The sequence below is a fragment of the Lethenteron reissneri genome, chromosome 39 (genome assembly GCF_015708825.2).
Source record: "Lethenteron reissneri isolate LAM-NWPU_2019-01 chromosome 39, ASM1570882v1, whole genome shotgun sequence".
Taxonomy (NCBI): Eukaryota; Metazoa; Chordata; class Hyperoartia; order Petromyzontiformes; family Petromyzontidae; genus Lethenteron; species Lethenteron reissneri.
Window position 1 is genome coordinate 7,524,961 of NC_083817.1, and position 14,600 is coordinate 7,539,560.

A 14,600-nucleotide genomic window follows, 5' to 3' on the forward strand; every position below is an offset into this window, starting at 1 on the left:
TATACAAATGCAAACGAAGCAACACAAACACCGTTCTGCCTCGGAGATGTGTAAATAAGTCAAGCCGTCTTCACTTATCCGTGGAAATTAGTAGCTGTGTTCTGGTTGACCAACTCAATATTGAATTGCTGCGATAATAAAGCAATGCATTAATGTGTAACTAGACTTTAGTGTATAGTGACGCAGCCGCCATCCACTATTGGCACCCGAGGGGGAGGGAGGGTAGCGGTTTAGCTGCGAAGCAATATGACCCTGGCGACCAGAATTGTACCCCTGGTCACGGCTGACGTCAGTGGCGAGTGGCATCTGACCCGGCCCTGCAACGACCTCGCACGGGTCGACTTGATTGTTGGAATGAGCACACACGGGTCACAGTTGTGAACATCAGCCCTTCGGAGGAGGAGGTGGACGGGCATGCTCTCCAACCTTCGCCAGTCTCTTCGCAGCCTTAATCGGCTCGCTCGCAAGACATTCTCCGACGGCCGCGGCTGTACACGTGGCTTTCGTCTTTCCTGTGTTTATAATTAACTACCTTGTTTTGTGTGCCAAGGGCTCTCCTGGAAGCAGTGTGGAGACGTATCCCTAGTTTATGTTCATTCTTGATGCAGGGAACCCCCCCCCCCACCTGCCCCCCCCCTCTGCCCCCCATTAAATCACAACAACCTTATTTAAGTAATTGTCCCGTAATTGAAATCGTAACCATTTACAGCTGTTTGTCTATGTCCTGCTGGATAAAGGCCTTCCTATAGTAATAGGGTTTTACCCTTTCAACTGGTACAAAAACTGACACCTTTATACAAGGCATCATGTTTGCAATAACCACAACACAAGCAGTCAAAATGCAAACAAAAAGAAACAACTCTGATGATGATAATGATATGCACTACCCTTGAAGTTGATTGGTCCACACCCGAGACAGCTTTTCTTAGAGCCTAGTCTCCATTGGTGTTGGACCAGATGTCGCCAAAAGGCGTACAACTCAAAGACAGCCTTCCTATTTTGCAGTGTCGGTCATGGTACTTGTGTGACCATACTTCACCATGCTGGTCAGTGCAGGTTGGTGACGGGCTGCGGGAGGGAGGGAGCGGGGGGGGGGGGGGGTCCCGGGACAGGTTCAGACGTTTCACACCACTGATGTTAGCCTTGGCCAGGAGTCCAACTCAGGTCGGCAGGTTCGTGCCGCAAGTTCGATAACCACTACCCTCCCATTTGTCACTTCATATAAATGGACAATAGCACTTTGGACAATATATTAATTTTTTTTGGGGGGGTCGACAATTTTTAGAGCCCTGTTGGATCAACTTTTTACCCCCACATCTGGGTGGGGTCCATTTTCTAGGACTGTCTGATTCAGGCCTTCTGAAATGCTCTCATAATTTAGTTGACGGACAAACGAAACGCCGGGCTTTTATAATAGATGATTATGTTCAGCCAATTGCCAGTCCACGACTGGGTGGAGGCTTCCCCACACCACCCTGGTGGGCACGAGTATTGTGGGGAGCGGTGGCGCAGTGGTTAGTGCACTACGCTGTCTACCCTGCTCTCCGAGTCCGATTCCCGCTCACGTCCAACGCCTGTAACGAATATCTGAACCGGTCCTGGGCCTCTCCTTGGTAGACTCGGCCTGAACTAAGTACCTGGTGTGGTGTGTGAACATCATCAGTAGGGATACAAAGGCGGCCGGGCGTGCGGCTGGCCGCGTGTGCCGTGCCAGCCTTCATAGGTGCTCGCTAACAGCACTTGCCCCAACAGTCTGTTAAGGCTATACGGGGGTTCTCTGTCTGTGTGGGGACCGCTCAGGACCGGTTTAAAAATCATACGTCACTGACGTTAACCCGTGGCCAGGAGTCAAACTCAGGTTGCCATGGTCATAGTGCATTGCGTGAATTGCTCCCCTTTCCTCAATTGTAGATACCGTGCAGTTAACATCGTCATCATGCACTAAAATACAGTTATACATCAGCCACGATCACGGCTACGTAAATGCAGTACCAGCAACGGAGGTGGAACGCGTGACGATGACACGCGAGCCGCGAATCGCGAAGTGCGGCGGTTTACGTTGTGCACTGAAATGATCGTTGCTGTTTCCGAAGCAAGCGGCCGCTCGGTATGAACGCAACCGAAACGTCGTGCAGCACTGCGATCTGAACCCAACTCTGTAATGAATCCAATTCGCCGTGATGGCAAACATTTGGTGGCTAATGATAACCGAACTGGTTCTGGGTCTCCCCTTCAGCAAACCCCCCCACTGACCAGCATGGTGAAGTATGGTCAGCGTGGTAAATTATGTTCAAGCAACCACGACGACTGACGTGGCATGGGGAGAATTTCGTCTGGCAGTGAATTGACAAAAGGCTGTGTGGATGTTGATTAAATTATAGTAATAACTTCAAGTTGTATTCAGAATTCTATTGGTATTGCATCCTTTGTTGTTAAAGTAGATGAAAAATGTCACTAATCCTCAGTGTAAGCAGGGTTTTGTGATGTTCTTTGCCTATATTATAGATAATATGGGTCAAGTTTATTGTAAGATTTCATGTGAACTCCACTCATTGTTCTCTTTCCGTTTTCATGTTTACCAGTTCCTCAAAATGAGCACACACAGACACAATCTCTCCCACCCACATTCACACACATGCACACACACAAAGACAAAGATCCCCCGTATAGCCTTGGCAGACTCTTGAGACAAGTGCCATTAGCCAGCACCTATGAAGGCCGGCACGGCACACGAGGGGGTGGGTGGCCAACACCACGCCCGGCCGCCTTTGTTTCCCTAGTGGCAATCTTTCAAACACACCGCACCAATAACTCATTAAAGGCTGAGTCGACCTAGGGGAGGCGCAGGACCGGTGAAGATAATTGCTACTGGTGTTGGCCGTGAGCGGGAATCGAAGTCGGGTCGGCGAGTTAGTAGCGCGGTGCGCAAACCGCTGCACCACCGTTCCCCGCACGCACAATTACACACACACACACGCTGACACACAATTAAGAGTTGTACACGGTATTTGTGAAACGGGACACCTTCTGACAGCTGTTTCGGGGCTTTAAAAGGTACAAGCAACCAAAATGCAGCGCATGTGTTTTGTTAAAAAACAACCATATGACTCTGAATAATCATCATTTTCCACTCATAAATACTTAGAACACCTAAACGAGTGTTTGTTTTCACCTGCAGTGTTTCTCGTAAGAATGAATAAAACATGACACTTTTTGTTTCATTTTAATATAAAAAAAGAAGCACATTTTTAAGCCCCGTCAGTCCGCAGCCAGATGAACGCCTCGTGATATCGTGTCGGTCGTGGCGGTTGCTTCGCCACACTGCACCACGCCGGTGAGTAACGGTCGGTTGAAGGCGGCCCAGGCTCATTTCAGATATCACTCGCTGTAGGTTGACATCAGCCGTGGCAGGGAAACGAAACTCAGATGGCTGTGGCTCATAGTGCCACCGCTGCGTTCGCCCCTCTACGACTTCCACTCCCACCAGGGTTCAAAGCGTCGGCACGCAAATATTGAAGGGTTTTTTTTTCGTCGGGAGCGCCGGTGTGTCTCTAGTTTACAAGTTTGAAAGTGTGAAACGACGAGGTCTTGATCTTTGCCAACAACCGACCTCTCTAGTGGGCGCCTACGATTGACCCGATGCGCTTCAAGAGGCAGTTCGGTTTTCCGCGGTTGTGCGTTGCGGCTCTCACAGGTCGTGCCACACGTGGCTTGGCGCGACTTTTTTTTTCCACCTGCTGGGAGCTTGTTCGGGGCATCGGGGAATGAAACGTCGGGCATTTTGCCGAACAACACGCGGCACAACCCGACAGCCCAGCGGAGAGCAATGAAATGTGTTGTTTAGGGGATGTGAAAATCAGGTTCAGAATCATGATTTATCCTGGAGAAATCCGATGAGCTTTGAAGCTTCGATTTAAAGCTTTCGTGACTTGCAGGGATTTATCTTCTTGGTTCTTTCGGTAAAGTTACGTAGAATGGAAATAATAAAATAATAAAAATAAAACATTATAAAATTATTCAGACTCTCCTCGACAGACCTGTTCTCCACCTGAGGACGGCTGCTTGCGTTGTGGCCGAAACGTCGTGAGAATAATTTAATGTTTTATTTTTATCATTTTATTATTTCCATTCTACGTGACTTTACCAAAAGAACCAAGAAGATGACCTTTTAAGCTCTTTTTCACAGATGTCCACTAGGGGCGGGTCAGAAGGTTACAACAACAACAACAAACAACATGCCCAGAAGTGACCATTGAGAATCACTGCATTGTAGCAAAGTACACTTTAGGGAAGATGCAAACCTGGGGGTGAAGGATTTATTTTGTCGACACGTACCCAGGATGTTGTCTGGGCTGTTCAACGCAAGTTTTGAAGCGTCATTCATGGGGGGGAAGAACACTTAAAATTCACATTCTCAAACACTATAGTGATGGCAGTTTGGAATCACTTCTGTATTTTTTAATGTCACTGCAGTAGCTGAGTTTCCAATGAGAAGTGTGAGAAATAGCTCGGCTTATGAGAAGACACATGCAATTCGTATAGGCCAAGTAACTTCTGCCATTTTTCCAAATCGCAGTTAAACTAAACTATTTTTATTTTGCAATATAAGGCCCACTGAGCTGTATAATAGCTCTCTTTCACAGGCGACCTGGCCACAAATGATAGCTTAACAAAGTGGCTTATCAAATAAAACTTTGTTGCAGACGAATACTCTTAAACGCATGTTGGTCCGAAACGTGGAGGGAAAAACTGGAGGACTCGGATAGAAATCCACACCACCATGGGGGCAACACGCCAACTCCAAATATACAGCAGGCATCACGGTCGGGATCGAACCCACGACCTCCTGTATACCAGGCGAGGTAGTTGACATCTCGCCACGGTGGCGGCCGCTTGTTCCTCTGCCGCGGCCACCCGTTGACGGAGTTGTGCTTATCGATATTGTGGTAGTGCCCTCAACGTAACCTGTCTGTGATTGGTTGGAATCTGTCAGGTGTAACTTATCTGTTGTTGTTGTGTTGGACCCATTGCATGTGCGGCGGTTACAGGAGAGAGCACACTCGAAGTTAGGACCAGTGCCGGATTAAGCTAGTGCGGGGTCTGTAGCATATGTGATAAAGGGGCCCTAAATATAAAAAAACACGTTAATATTAAAACACAAATGTTTTAATTTCATAGTGAAGTCATTTTTATTTTTAATTTGCTATACAGCCAGATAATACGACAAATCGCTAACCTTCAACACCCAATCGTTCATAACAGTTGAAGGCGGTATAGTACTATGGTAATATGCAAGTGCAGAATCACTGAACCGGAATTGATGGCTTGAAAGCATTTAGCGTGGGGCCCTTGAAATTGCGGGGCCTGTGGCATGTGTGGCTACGTTTGCTCCTAGGATACATTTTAATACACACAATAGACAGGAAGGACAAGTTCAAAGGGCTCGCATAATGCACATGCATCACATACGTTGCCTCAGTAATCCCCCCCTACCCCCCCACATTGTGCAAGAGTGCAGAAGGGTGGTCAACAGATCTACGCCTCTATATAAGGAACGAAACAGTTAAACTTCTCTACAAATCTGGCTGTCGCCTGATGAAGCTAGTTGTAATTACTGGCGAAACGTCGTACTCAGATTGTAAATGTTGTGGCTTGGCTCTCCAACACACCGGTGTGCTGTACTAGTATACTACACTATACACTACACTATACACTACTATACACTACACTATACACTACTATACACTACACTATACACTACACTGTACACTACACTATACACTACTATACACTACACTATACACTACTATACACTACACTATACACTACTATACACTACACTATACACTACACTGTACACTACACTATACACTACTATACACTACACTATACACTACTATACACTACACTATACACTACTATACACTACACTATACACTACTATACACTACACTATACACTACACTGTACACTACACTATACACTACACACTAGCGCTATACTAGTGACGAATTGGCACGTTCTGTTTACGCGACAACCCTTACTAGTTGGCTGTGTTGGGTGGTGGCGGGTTTTAACGACACATTAATATATTTACGCGATCTAACCCAAACAAAACTCTCATGGACAATCAATCAATCTTTATTTGTACGTGCCAATATCGCCCACAATAAAGTAGGAACGAGTGTACATTACAGCAGAAGGGGAGCTGTACAATCGTAAGGGAAACGATAAAACCAATATGCGATTGAAAAAAGACCTCTTGTCCACTGTGATTCTCCCAGAGTTTTTTTTTTGGGCAGTGTTTGAATAACCCGACATTCAAGACAGATCTCTTTTTTGTGTGTGTGTGTCCACTTCCAGTACATTGACTGGAAACATGGCTTTAGGGTGTTTTTTTAATCCGTATCTCTGCCAGTGCAAGGTTCACGCGTGTGTTGGAAGGCGGTTACAAAGGTCCGTTCGCTATAAAAGATTGTGTGGGTGGGTTGGGGAGGATGAGATTTACTGAAGACGCAACAGGTTGCGTGGCGATGCTTATTTTCCTTTAGAGCAACTGCCACCATGGGGTGTCATGCGAATCACGTGTGTGCGGTTGTTATCTTTTTCTTTCCTCCTTTTGACAAAAAAAAAACAAATCAAAAATATACCGAGAGAATCGAGGTTTTTTTTTCTTACCCTCACGTGTAAATGGTTTAATCCTCTGCGCAAATTTCTTTGTAGCATTACATTTCCGAGTTGATTTGCTTACTCCGATAGCTAAACTTGTGGTCTCCCACACCCCAACGTCAGCACCCGATGCTCACTCTTGGACATTCACCCAAGCAACGTTGACTTCAATGTTGGCATTTCTATTGTGTCAACACATTACATTATTTGCATTGCTTTCTGTACAGCTTTCCCTCGTTATTCACGGACTTGCTATCCGCGATGTTGGCTTATCCGCGGATCGCATCTGCAACTCAACACGACTGTAGTAGTGGGTTTTTACCCTTTAAACTGGTACAAAACTGACACCTTTATACAAGGCATCATGTTTGCAATAACCGCAACACAAGCAGTCAAAATGCAAACAAAAAGAAACAACTCTGATAATGGTAATGATATGTCCTTGAAGTTGATTGGTCCACACCCGAGACAGCTTTCCTTAGAGCCTAGTTTCCATTGGTGTTGGACCAGATGACGCCAAAAGGCGTACAACTCAAAAACAGTGCACTATCAGAGTATTGAGAGCTCAACACGACTGCATCGAGAGAGAGAAAGAGAGTGATGAGATAAAGTGATGAGATTAACCCTTTCCATTCTGAGACGTCTGCAAGTTGCAGGGTGGGTGTCCCGTTCACCTCTGAATCTCGGAATGCTGCAAGCGGCTCTGCGTTCATTTGATTTAGAGAGGCATTGCTCCGTTGTTTTTAAAGACATCACACTCACCGCGAAGAACTGTAGATACACCACACTCTAATGAGAGCTGGCGCCAAACTGTGCCACAAGCTTTGTGGGAGCCTCGCTAACCGATAACGTTATTTTATTCTAGTTTTTCTCCCGGTTTCATTTCGATGACGTACGTGCAAGTTGAAGTACGTCATCGGAACGGGAAGGGGTTGGCATGCGGCGCGCGACCCGTAAGCGCGTCGACGAGCCCCGCGACCGCCCTCCGCCCCCTCCTGACTTGCCCCGCCGCTCTCTTCCTTCCCCTGCCGCAGCTTCGACGTGGAGAATGGTGCGAGCCCCAGCCGGAGCCCGCTGGACCCCCAGGCGAGTCCTGGCTCGGGGCTGGTGCTGCAGGGATACCCCCACAGCCAACGCAGGGAGAGCTTCCTGTACCGATCGGACAGCGACTACGACATGTCGCCCAAGTCCGTGTCGCGCAACTCCTCATTGGCGAGCGAGGCGTGAGTTCCTCTGGGGCGCTCCCACTGGCTGACAGGCGCACGCGCGCGTGCACGCTGACACACGGACACACTGACACACAGACACACTGACACACAGACACACTGAAACACTGACACTTGGATAAACAGGCACAGACATGTGGATGCATGGACTCACTGGCGTCGACGCATGGACACGCAGATACAGGACACACGGACACGCGAACACACGGACACTCGAACACATGAACGTAGTCATGCACTCACACATGGACACACATGAAAGTGAGTGAAAGTCCGTTCATTTTCAACTGTTCACCCGGTTTCATGAATCAAAAGCTTGAAAGTGTGCAAAGGAGCGTAGGGAAGGTGCATGCTTGGAATTCAAACGTGAGACAGACAGAGCAACGCATGGATTTGGAACCAATGCAGGGTAAAGGCATTATGATAACGGTGAAGAAAAGTAAGAGGACTCGGGCAGGACATGTGACGAGAGATGACTGTGACCTCCCCTGACAGCTTTGAGAGGGAACAGGCCCGAGTGGCTACAGCAGTGGCTCTTAACTTTCACTGCGGCCGGCACCCCTTTGGTTCTCAGAAAGGGAATCTCACACCCCCAGCGAGTGCGTGCACCCCATGCAAAGCACCACTTGTCCACACCAAGGAGATGGAGCGATGAAATCAGCTTGTGTGCCGATGCTAGGTGGATGCTTGCATTGCAGGACCGTTAGAGATGGTGGCATCTTGGGGAGCACTTCATCCAACGGTGGATAATTATTCAGGGCTGTAATTCACAATTTACAGGCATTTTATCAACCCAACGCTGGATGGGGGCTCCCCCACACCGTGTAGGTCTTGGAAGATGTTTGGCCATACTTCACCAGGCTGGTCAGTGCGGGTTAAGTGCAGTTGGGGACAAGCACCTGCCGCCTACCGGCATATCGGTGCGATGGTTCCATCTTTGCACGATCCACCAATCCCCACACACCAATTTTCTGCATTGCAAAAGATGTGCTGTGTCGTACCTCAGCACAAGCACGTGCTCTGTGTGCGGGGTGGGGGTCGGGGAGGGGGGTGGTGGAAGATGGCGAATAATAGCACGTGTTTTCAGGATCACACCACTTATCCCAACCACCCAAAGAAGCTGTTTCACCCTCCCCCCCTCAAAAAAAAAAGAACCGATTATCACCACCTTCTTCTTCTTCACAAAGGTGAATTTGATTGCTTGAGATAGTGCGCGCTCAGCCGATATGGCGACTGGCGACTCCTTTCCTCAAGAGAGCCCTGGACGATTTACTTCAAGGATACAAAAGGCGCCGAAATGCCTTGGCTTGTGAAACGCAACCACCAGTCCACCACCACCACAAAGCGGGAACTTCCGGGCCCTTTCCCGTGATTTTCGACCGGCTTTGCCGGGGCTGCCGAGTCAATCTCGGGGCTCTGCGGCAGTCCGGCCACGTAATAAATCATTTCCAGACAGGTGACACTTTACCAGAAGTGGGAGGGAAGGTTTGGCAGGAAGAGGGTGGGGTGCTACAACAGGGCATGGCCGATCATTAACTCGACAAGTATTGATGGTTTGCTGACAGCGAATTGAACCTCTTTTCTTCATCATGCCCTGTGCATGGGAACTTGTAGAAATAAAAAATAAAATAATTGTGATGGGGAGAAGGGGGGAGGGTGGTTCTTGTAGGTAGTGGGTGACACAGATGAGAGAGAGAGAGAAGGCACGAGATAGGTTGGGTGGGTGGGTGGGTGGCTGTAAGCATGCGTAGGGCGTTAAACATTCCCAGCCGCTCACCCAGGGGTCGAGAGTAACGTTACGGGGCAGCCGTTTACAATCGACTTGTTTGTCGCCAAAGCACGCAGAGCGAGCGGCATTGCCACTCCGCCAGATCAAAGCGACACGCGCGGAGCAAAGTTGCCGCTGCCGCTGTCCAGGACACCCCCATGAGTCTTCCGACACCGGCAGACGCTTGAAGGATTCTATTTTCTCTCCCCAAGGGAAGCCGAAAGTGGTGGGGGGCGAGGGGGGGGGAGAGTGCAGCATGTCTTCTAACAGAGTGGGCTGGATTTTCGGAGGGCAGACGGAAGGGTTTGTCGCCGCCGAAGTGGAGGATTCGTACGACGGACGGACGCGAATTGACAGCGCCCCCGTGTTGCGAATGCGTCCCAAAACCGAGCGAAGTCACGGCCGACAGCACAGATTCCTGAGGCTCTTTAGCGAGCCCTTGAACAAGAGGAGACACAGGTAGACACGTGTGTGTGTGTGTGTGCTCGCTAACTACTTCCCCCCACCCCCCCCCCCCCCAACAGTTTGTTCAAGGCTACATGGCGGATCTTTGCCTTTGTTTCGCTCGTGCTGAATGTGGCGTTGTGTGTACTGCAGCCTGCCCATGTGTGCTGTGCCCGTGATGTTACGCGCATGCGTTTGCCCTGCGGGACTTAACGCTTGGACATCACCGTGATGTCTGATGGATTTTGTCTTGCGATGTAGGATGGTTAAGATCATGTACTTGTACGTGTAATACGTACAATACGTACAATATACTTCAGAAGGGAGCTGTGGTGCAGTGGTTAGCTAACTGTGCCATGACCCTGGAGACCCAGAGGTCGAATCATTCCCAGAGTTCGAATCCTTGGCTAACACCAGTGGCGAGTGATGTCTGGGCCTGTCCCTCGGCAACATGTACCGACCATTTTGGTGAAGTATGTTCAGACAACCGCCACGATTGGCGATGTGGTGAAGAAGCCTTCATCCGGCAGTGGATTGGTAAAGAGCTGTAATCTTACTGACGTTATTATATACATAAACGTCATTGTGATTGCCTTATTTGATTGTCCGAGGCTAGATTTTATATTGTGCTTATCTGTACATACAGTTATATGAACAGTGAATGAATATATTTTCCAATGCGTTCTCGCTACGGTACGACCATATGCTTAGAATGCATACAGCTGTCAAACTTGCAGCCTTATATAATTCTGTTAATGTAAATGTGCCATTCTACGCACTGCATTAAAAATCCAGAGTGGATTCCAAAACATTGCGCGTGTCGGTTGATTTACTGGACCTTTTTGAAATTCCTTTTCGGCATGAGAATTCTCAGACTTCGAAAGTCCCCCGGATTGCTAACGCGTGAGGGCATTGGTGAACACGTGTGCGAGCGTGCGTGTGCTGACGACCAACGTTTAACTTTGAAATGGTTGTAAATTCCTCTGGGCATGGCATTATATAATATGCAGCCAGTCATATGTGCATTCCTGAATCGCGCATCGTAAAGAGTGGCCGTTGGTATGTTGACAGTACAGTATTTCCATAAATACTCGTAACAAAAAATAATAACCGCGTAAAATTATGTAAACAGGCGCTGTTCTCTATTTCGTGCCGACCGACAAAAAAAATAGAAAGATGTGGTTAACCTTTATTTTGGAAAGCTCATTAAGAGTTTGTCGATGCCCAGATATGGTTGTGGTTATGCCGCAGAGTTTTGTTTTGGTACGGTATTTCAATCTTAATGCTGTGGCACGGAACAATTACCATCAGTCAACCCGTGGAAGTTATAACATGAAAAACACATCAGTGCTAATCATGTTAAACGGGACATCTCAAAGAATGCTTTCATAATGTGGCCATTTGCGAAAAAGCACCCACACGTTCTCACATTCTCGGTTTGTATAACGAGTTCCTTTTTTTCTCATCGTGTGACTTTTCCCCGTCTCGTTTTTTTTCAGCCACAGCGATGATCTCATCGTCACACCTTTCGCTCAGGTCAGTCACCGCAACCTGTCACACCTCTGTCCCTTCAACAGCCCTTCACACACAAGTGTACGCCACCGCTCTGTGCCGATGTAGCGTCGGGCATTCCGGCAAAAAAAACATCGCCACCCTCGCGGAAGGGCGGACGAATTGCTCGCTCACGATTTATCGCAGCAGCGTTTATTGCACTCAGTGTACATGTTGGTTTTTTTTCAAGGTTTATTTTGCGAGAGTACATTATGTCCAAGTAACGCCGCTTTGACCGGCAGGCCTCCGCTGTCAGTTCATCTGAATTCAGAAGGAAACTAGAACGTCTTGAGAAGCAACAAAAAAGTAAAGAGATCTGGGAGAGGGCATGAGGACCATCGTCATCGAGTGTGCAGGCGGTGCAGCTGCGCAGAGGCCCGTAGGCCGGAGGGGCCCAGGTGCCAGGCTAGGTAGACGGTCGGGGAAAATTGGCAGTCTCGGATTCAAAGCCAGGAACCACGAGGCCAAAGTCGAGGTTAAGGCCCAAAGCCTAGTAGGTAGAGGCCATTCGAGACCAGATCATCTGGTGCTAAAGGCCTCTTAAGCCAGGTCCTGGGACTGAGGTCACACTCCTGAGGCCAGTTCAAGGGCAAGTGCTGAGAAAATGCCCTCAAGCCAGCCATGAGGGAGGTCGAGGACTGTGGACTCTCAAGGACCCAAGATTGAAAATTTTACAAAAAAGTCCCAATTGCATTCATTGCACCAGGGTCCATGTCAGCCACACTATGCCATAGATAATTATTCTTTTCAGAATTAAGTTGCAGATGGTTTTTAAGTGTGCACCATCAGACATCACCACCCTCAGGGTTGGCACCACTGTGGCACAAAAGAACACGGGCATTATCAGAAGATGTTCTCACAATGCCAGATGAGCGGAGAGCGACACGTAAATGCATTGTTTTCAGTGGTGTATTTATATGCAACAGACATAACACGGGATCTTGAGTGTCCTGGGAAGACTTACACATTTCCCAGGACAGCTGCCTCAAAAAGAAGATGATTCTGGTAAAACCAGGACAGGGGGCAATAGATATTATCTGGCACATGTGACATCACCTATGTTACGTGATTTGGCATGACAGACACTTGTGCGTCCTGATTAGTTTATTGAGGACGGTGAAATGAAATGTGAGTACTGCCCTTCAGGACATCTGGTAACCCTAAACACTATTCACACACTTTTTTTTGCACATCACCAAAGACAATACAAGGATCCCCCGTGTAACCTTAAGTGCTGTTCGCGAGCACCTTTGAGGGCCTGCATGGGTGGGTGGCCAGCACCACTCCCAGCCACGTTTATCTCTCTAGTGGCGATGTTTACGCACCACAACCAGGTATTTTATTGAGGCTGAGTCGACCTAGGGGGAGGCCCATGAGTAGTTCAGATAATCATCACCGGTGTCCGCGGGAATCGAACTCGGGTCACCGGGTTTCGTAGCGCAGCGCACGAACCGCTGCGTCACCACCACAGTGTCATAAGGCGGCGAGAGTGGATGTGGTGAGCCGACACAACATTCTAGATTTTAAGCTTTCGTGACTGCAAGGATTCATATTCTTAGATTTTTTCGGTAAAGTCACGTAGGTAAACAATTAAAATTAATAAAAGTAAAATAAAATTAAAATCACGACGTTTTGGAGGCAACACAAGCTTCCGTCTGACGGTTCCACCTGAAGACGGAAGCTTGTGTTGCCTCCGAAACGTCGTTATTTTTATTTTATTTTTATTTTACTTTTATTAATTTTAATTTTTTACCTACGTGACTTTACCGACACAACAACCCCGGGACAGCTTTCCGGACTGCTCCGGCCGAAACGAACCACTGGTGGCACCACTGCACGGGGCGCGCGCCGATGGTCGGCGCGTGCCGCTTGCCCAGCTGCTGCGGTTGCGAACTGCGGGCACTGATCTCTTCCTGCCCAACAGGTGCTTGCGAGCCTGCGCAGCATCCGGACCAACTTCTCCGTGCTGACGAATGTTCAGGGACTGCCAAACAAGTGAGCGTCTTTTTTTCGTCTTCTCCAATCTCAAACGTCCTTGATGAAATGCACAATTCTCGCCCACGGGAGGGAACGCGGGTGTGAGGCATGACTGAGGTTCTAGAGGTTCCGGTTCCACCCTGTGCACGTTTGCTAATCCTCTCTGTTCAGACGCAAAGGGATTTGCGAGTAGCATGCATCCGATTATTGGCAAAGATGTGGAAAGATTTGTGAAACCCGGAGTTACGAAATCGTGTCGTATTGGTTATCACATTTGGCCAACGCTCCAATGGGGTTCATCAGCAGTGTCGAGTGAATGATGTTACTGTGTGAGGTTAAAGGGTGAAGCTGCAGCCCTGTGATGACTAGCCCCAGCGCTTGGTCAGAAGGAACCTCACTCGAGGAAGGCTCTGTAGAACCCATCGTAGAGAATATTTTGGCCAACGTTGCCTTGATGGCCAGACGTCTTGGAAGAGGTGGAAATACTCACGCTTTATGCCCCACCGTAGGGGACCCCGCCGGTCGACTTTGATGGACCCATTCATACCGCCGCTTGAACAAAATATGTCACTCATAATCAACGTTTTTGGGTTTAGATCGCGTTATTTATAAATGTGTCGTAACCCTCCACCACCCGACAAATAGTTCACTGCTTTAGCCCACCGGTGTGTTGAAGCGTGAAACCACAACATTTACAATTTGAGTAGTACGACGTTTCGCTGGTAATTGCATCCAGCATCATCGGGCAATTCGCCCGATGATGGTGGGCTAAAGCAGTGAACTATTTGTCTTTTGTCAACGTGACACTTTTTTACTGATTGGCCGTGTCGGGTGGTGAAGGGTTACGACACATTTATAAATAACGCGATCTAAACCCAAAAACGTTGATTATGAATAATATTGGTCGCGAAAGCCTACGTGTTAAAATATGTCACGCTTATATTTTGATCAAACATAAAACGTAC

The 14,600-nt window shown here is 48.2% G+C and overlaps 1 protein-coding gene across 6 annotated transcripts in view; it reads left to right on the top strand.

Moving 5' to 3' along the window:
* Window positions 1-14,600, top strand: part of LOC133351955 (cAMP-specific 3',5'-cyclic phosphodiesterase 4D-like) — a 314,479-nt gene that overhangs the window by 192,318 nt on the left and 107,561 nt on the right. For 5 of the 6 annotated variants that reach the window (XM_061567578.1, XM_061567579.1, XM_061567582.1 and 2 more), the window contains exons 2-4: window positions 7,704-7,892; window positions 11,607-11,643; window positions 13,583-13,653. In XM_061567578.1, coding sequence (XP_061423562.1) covers window positions 7,704-7,892; window positions 11,607-11,643; window positions 13,583-13,653 — 297 coding nt within the window. Of the gene's footprint in view, window positions 1-7,703; window positions 7,893-9,904; window positions 10,123-11,606; window positions 11,644-13,582; window positions 13,654-14,600 lie in introns of those variants that run through there. The other variant, XM_061567583.1, reaches the window with a different exon arrangement.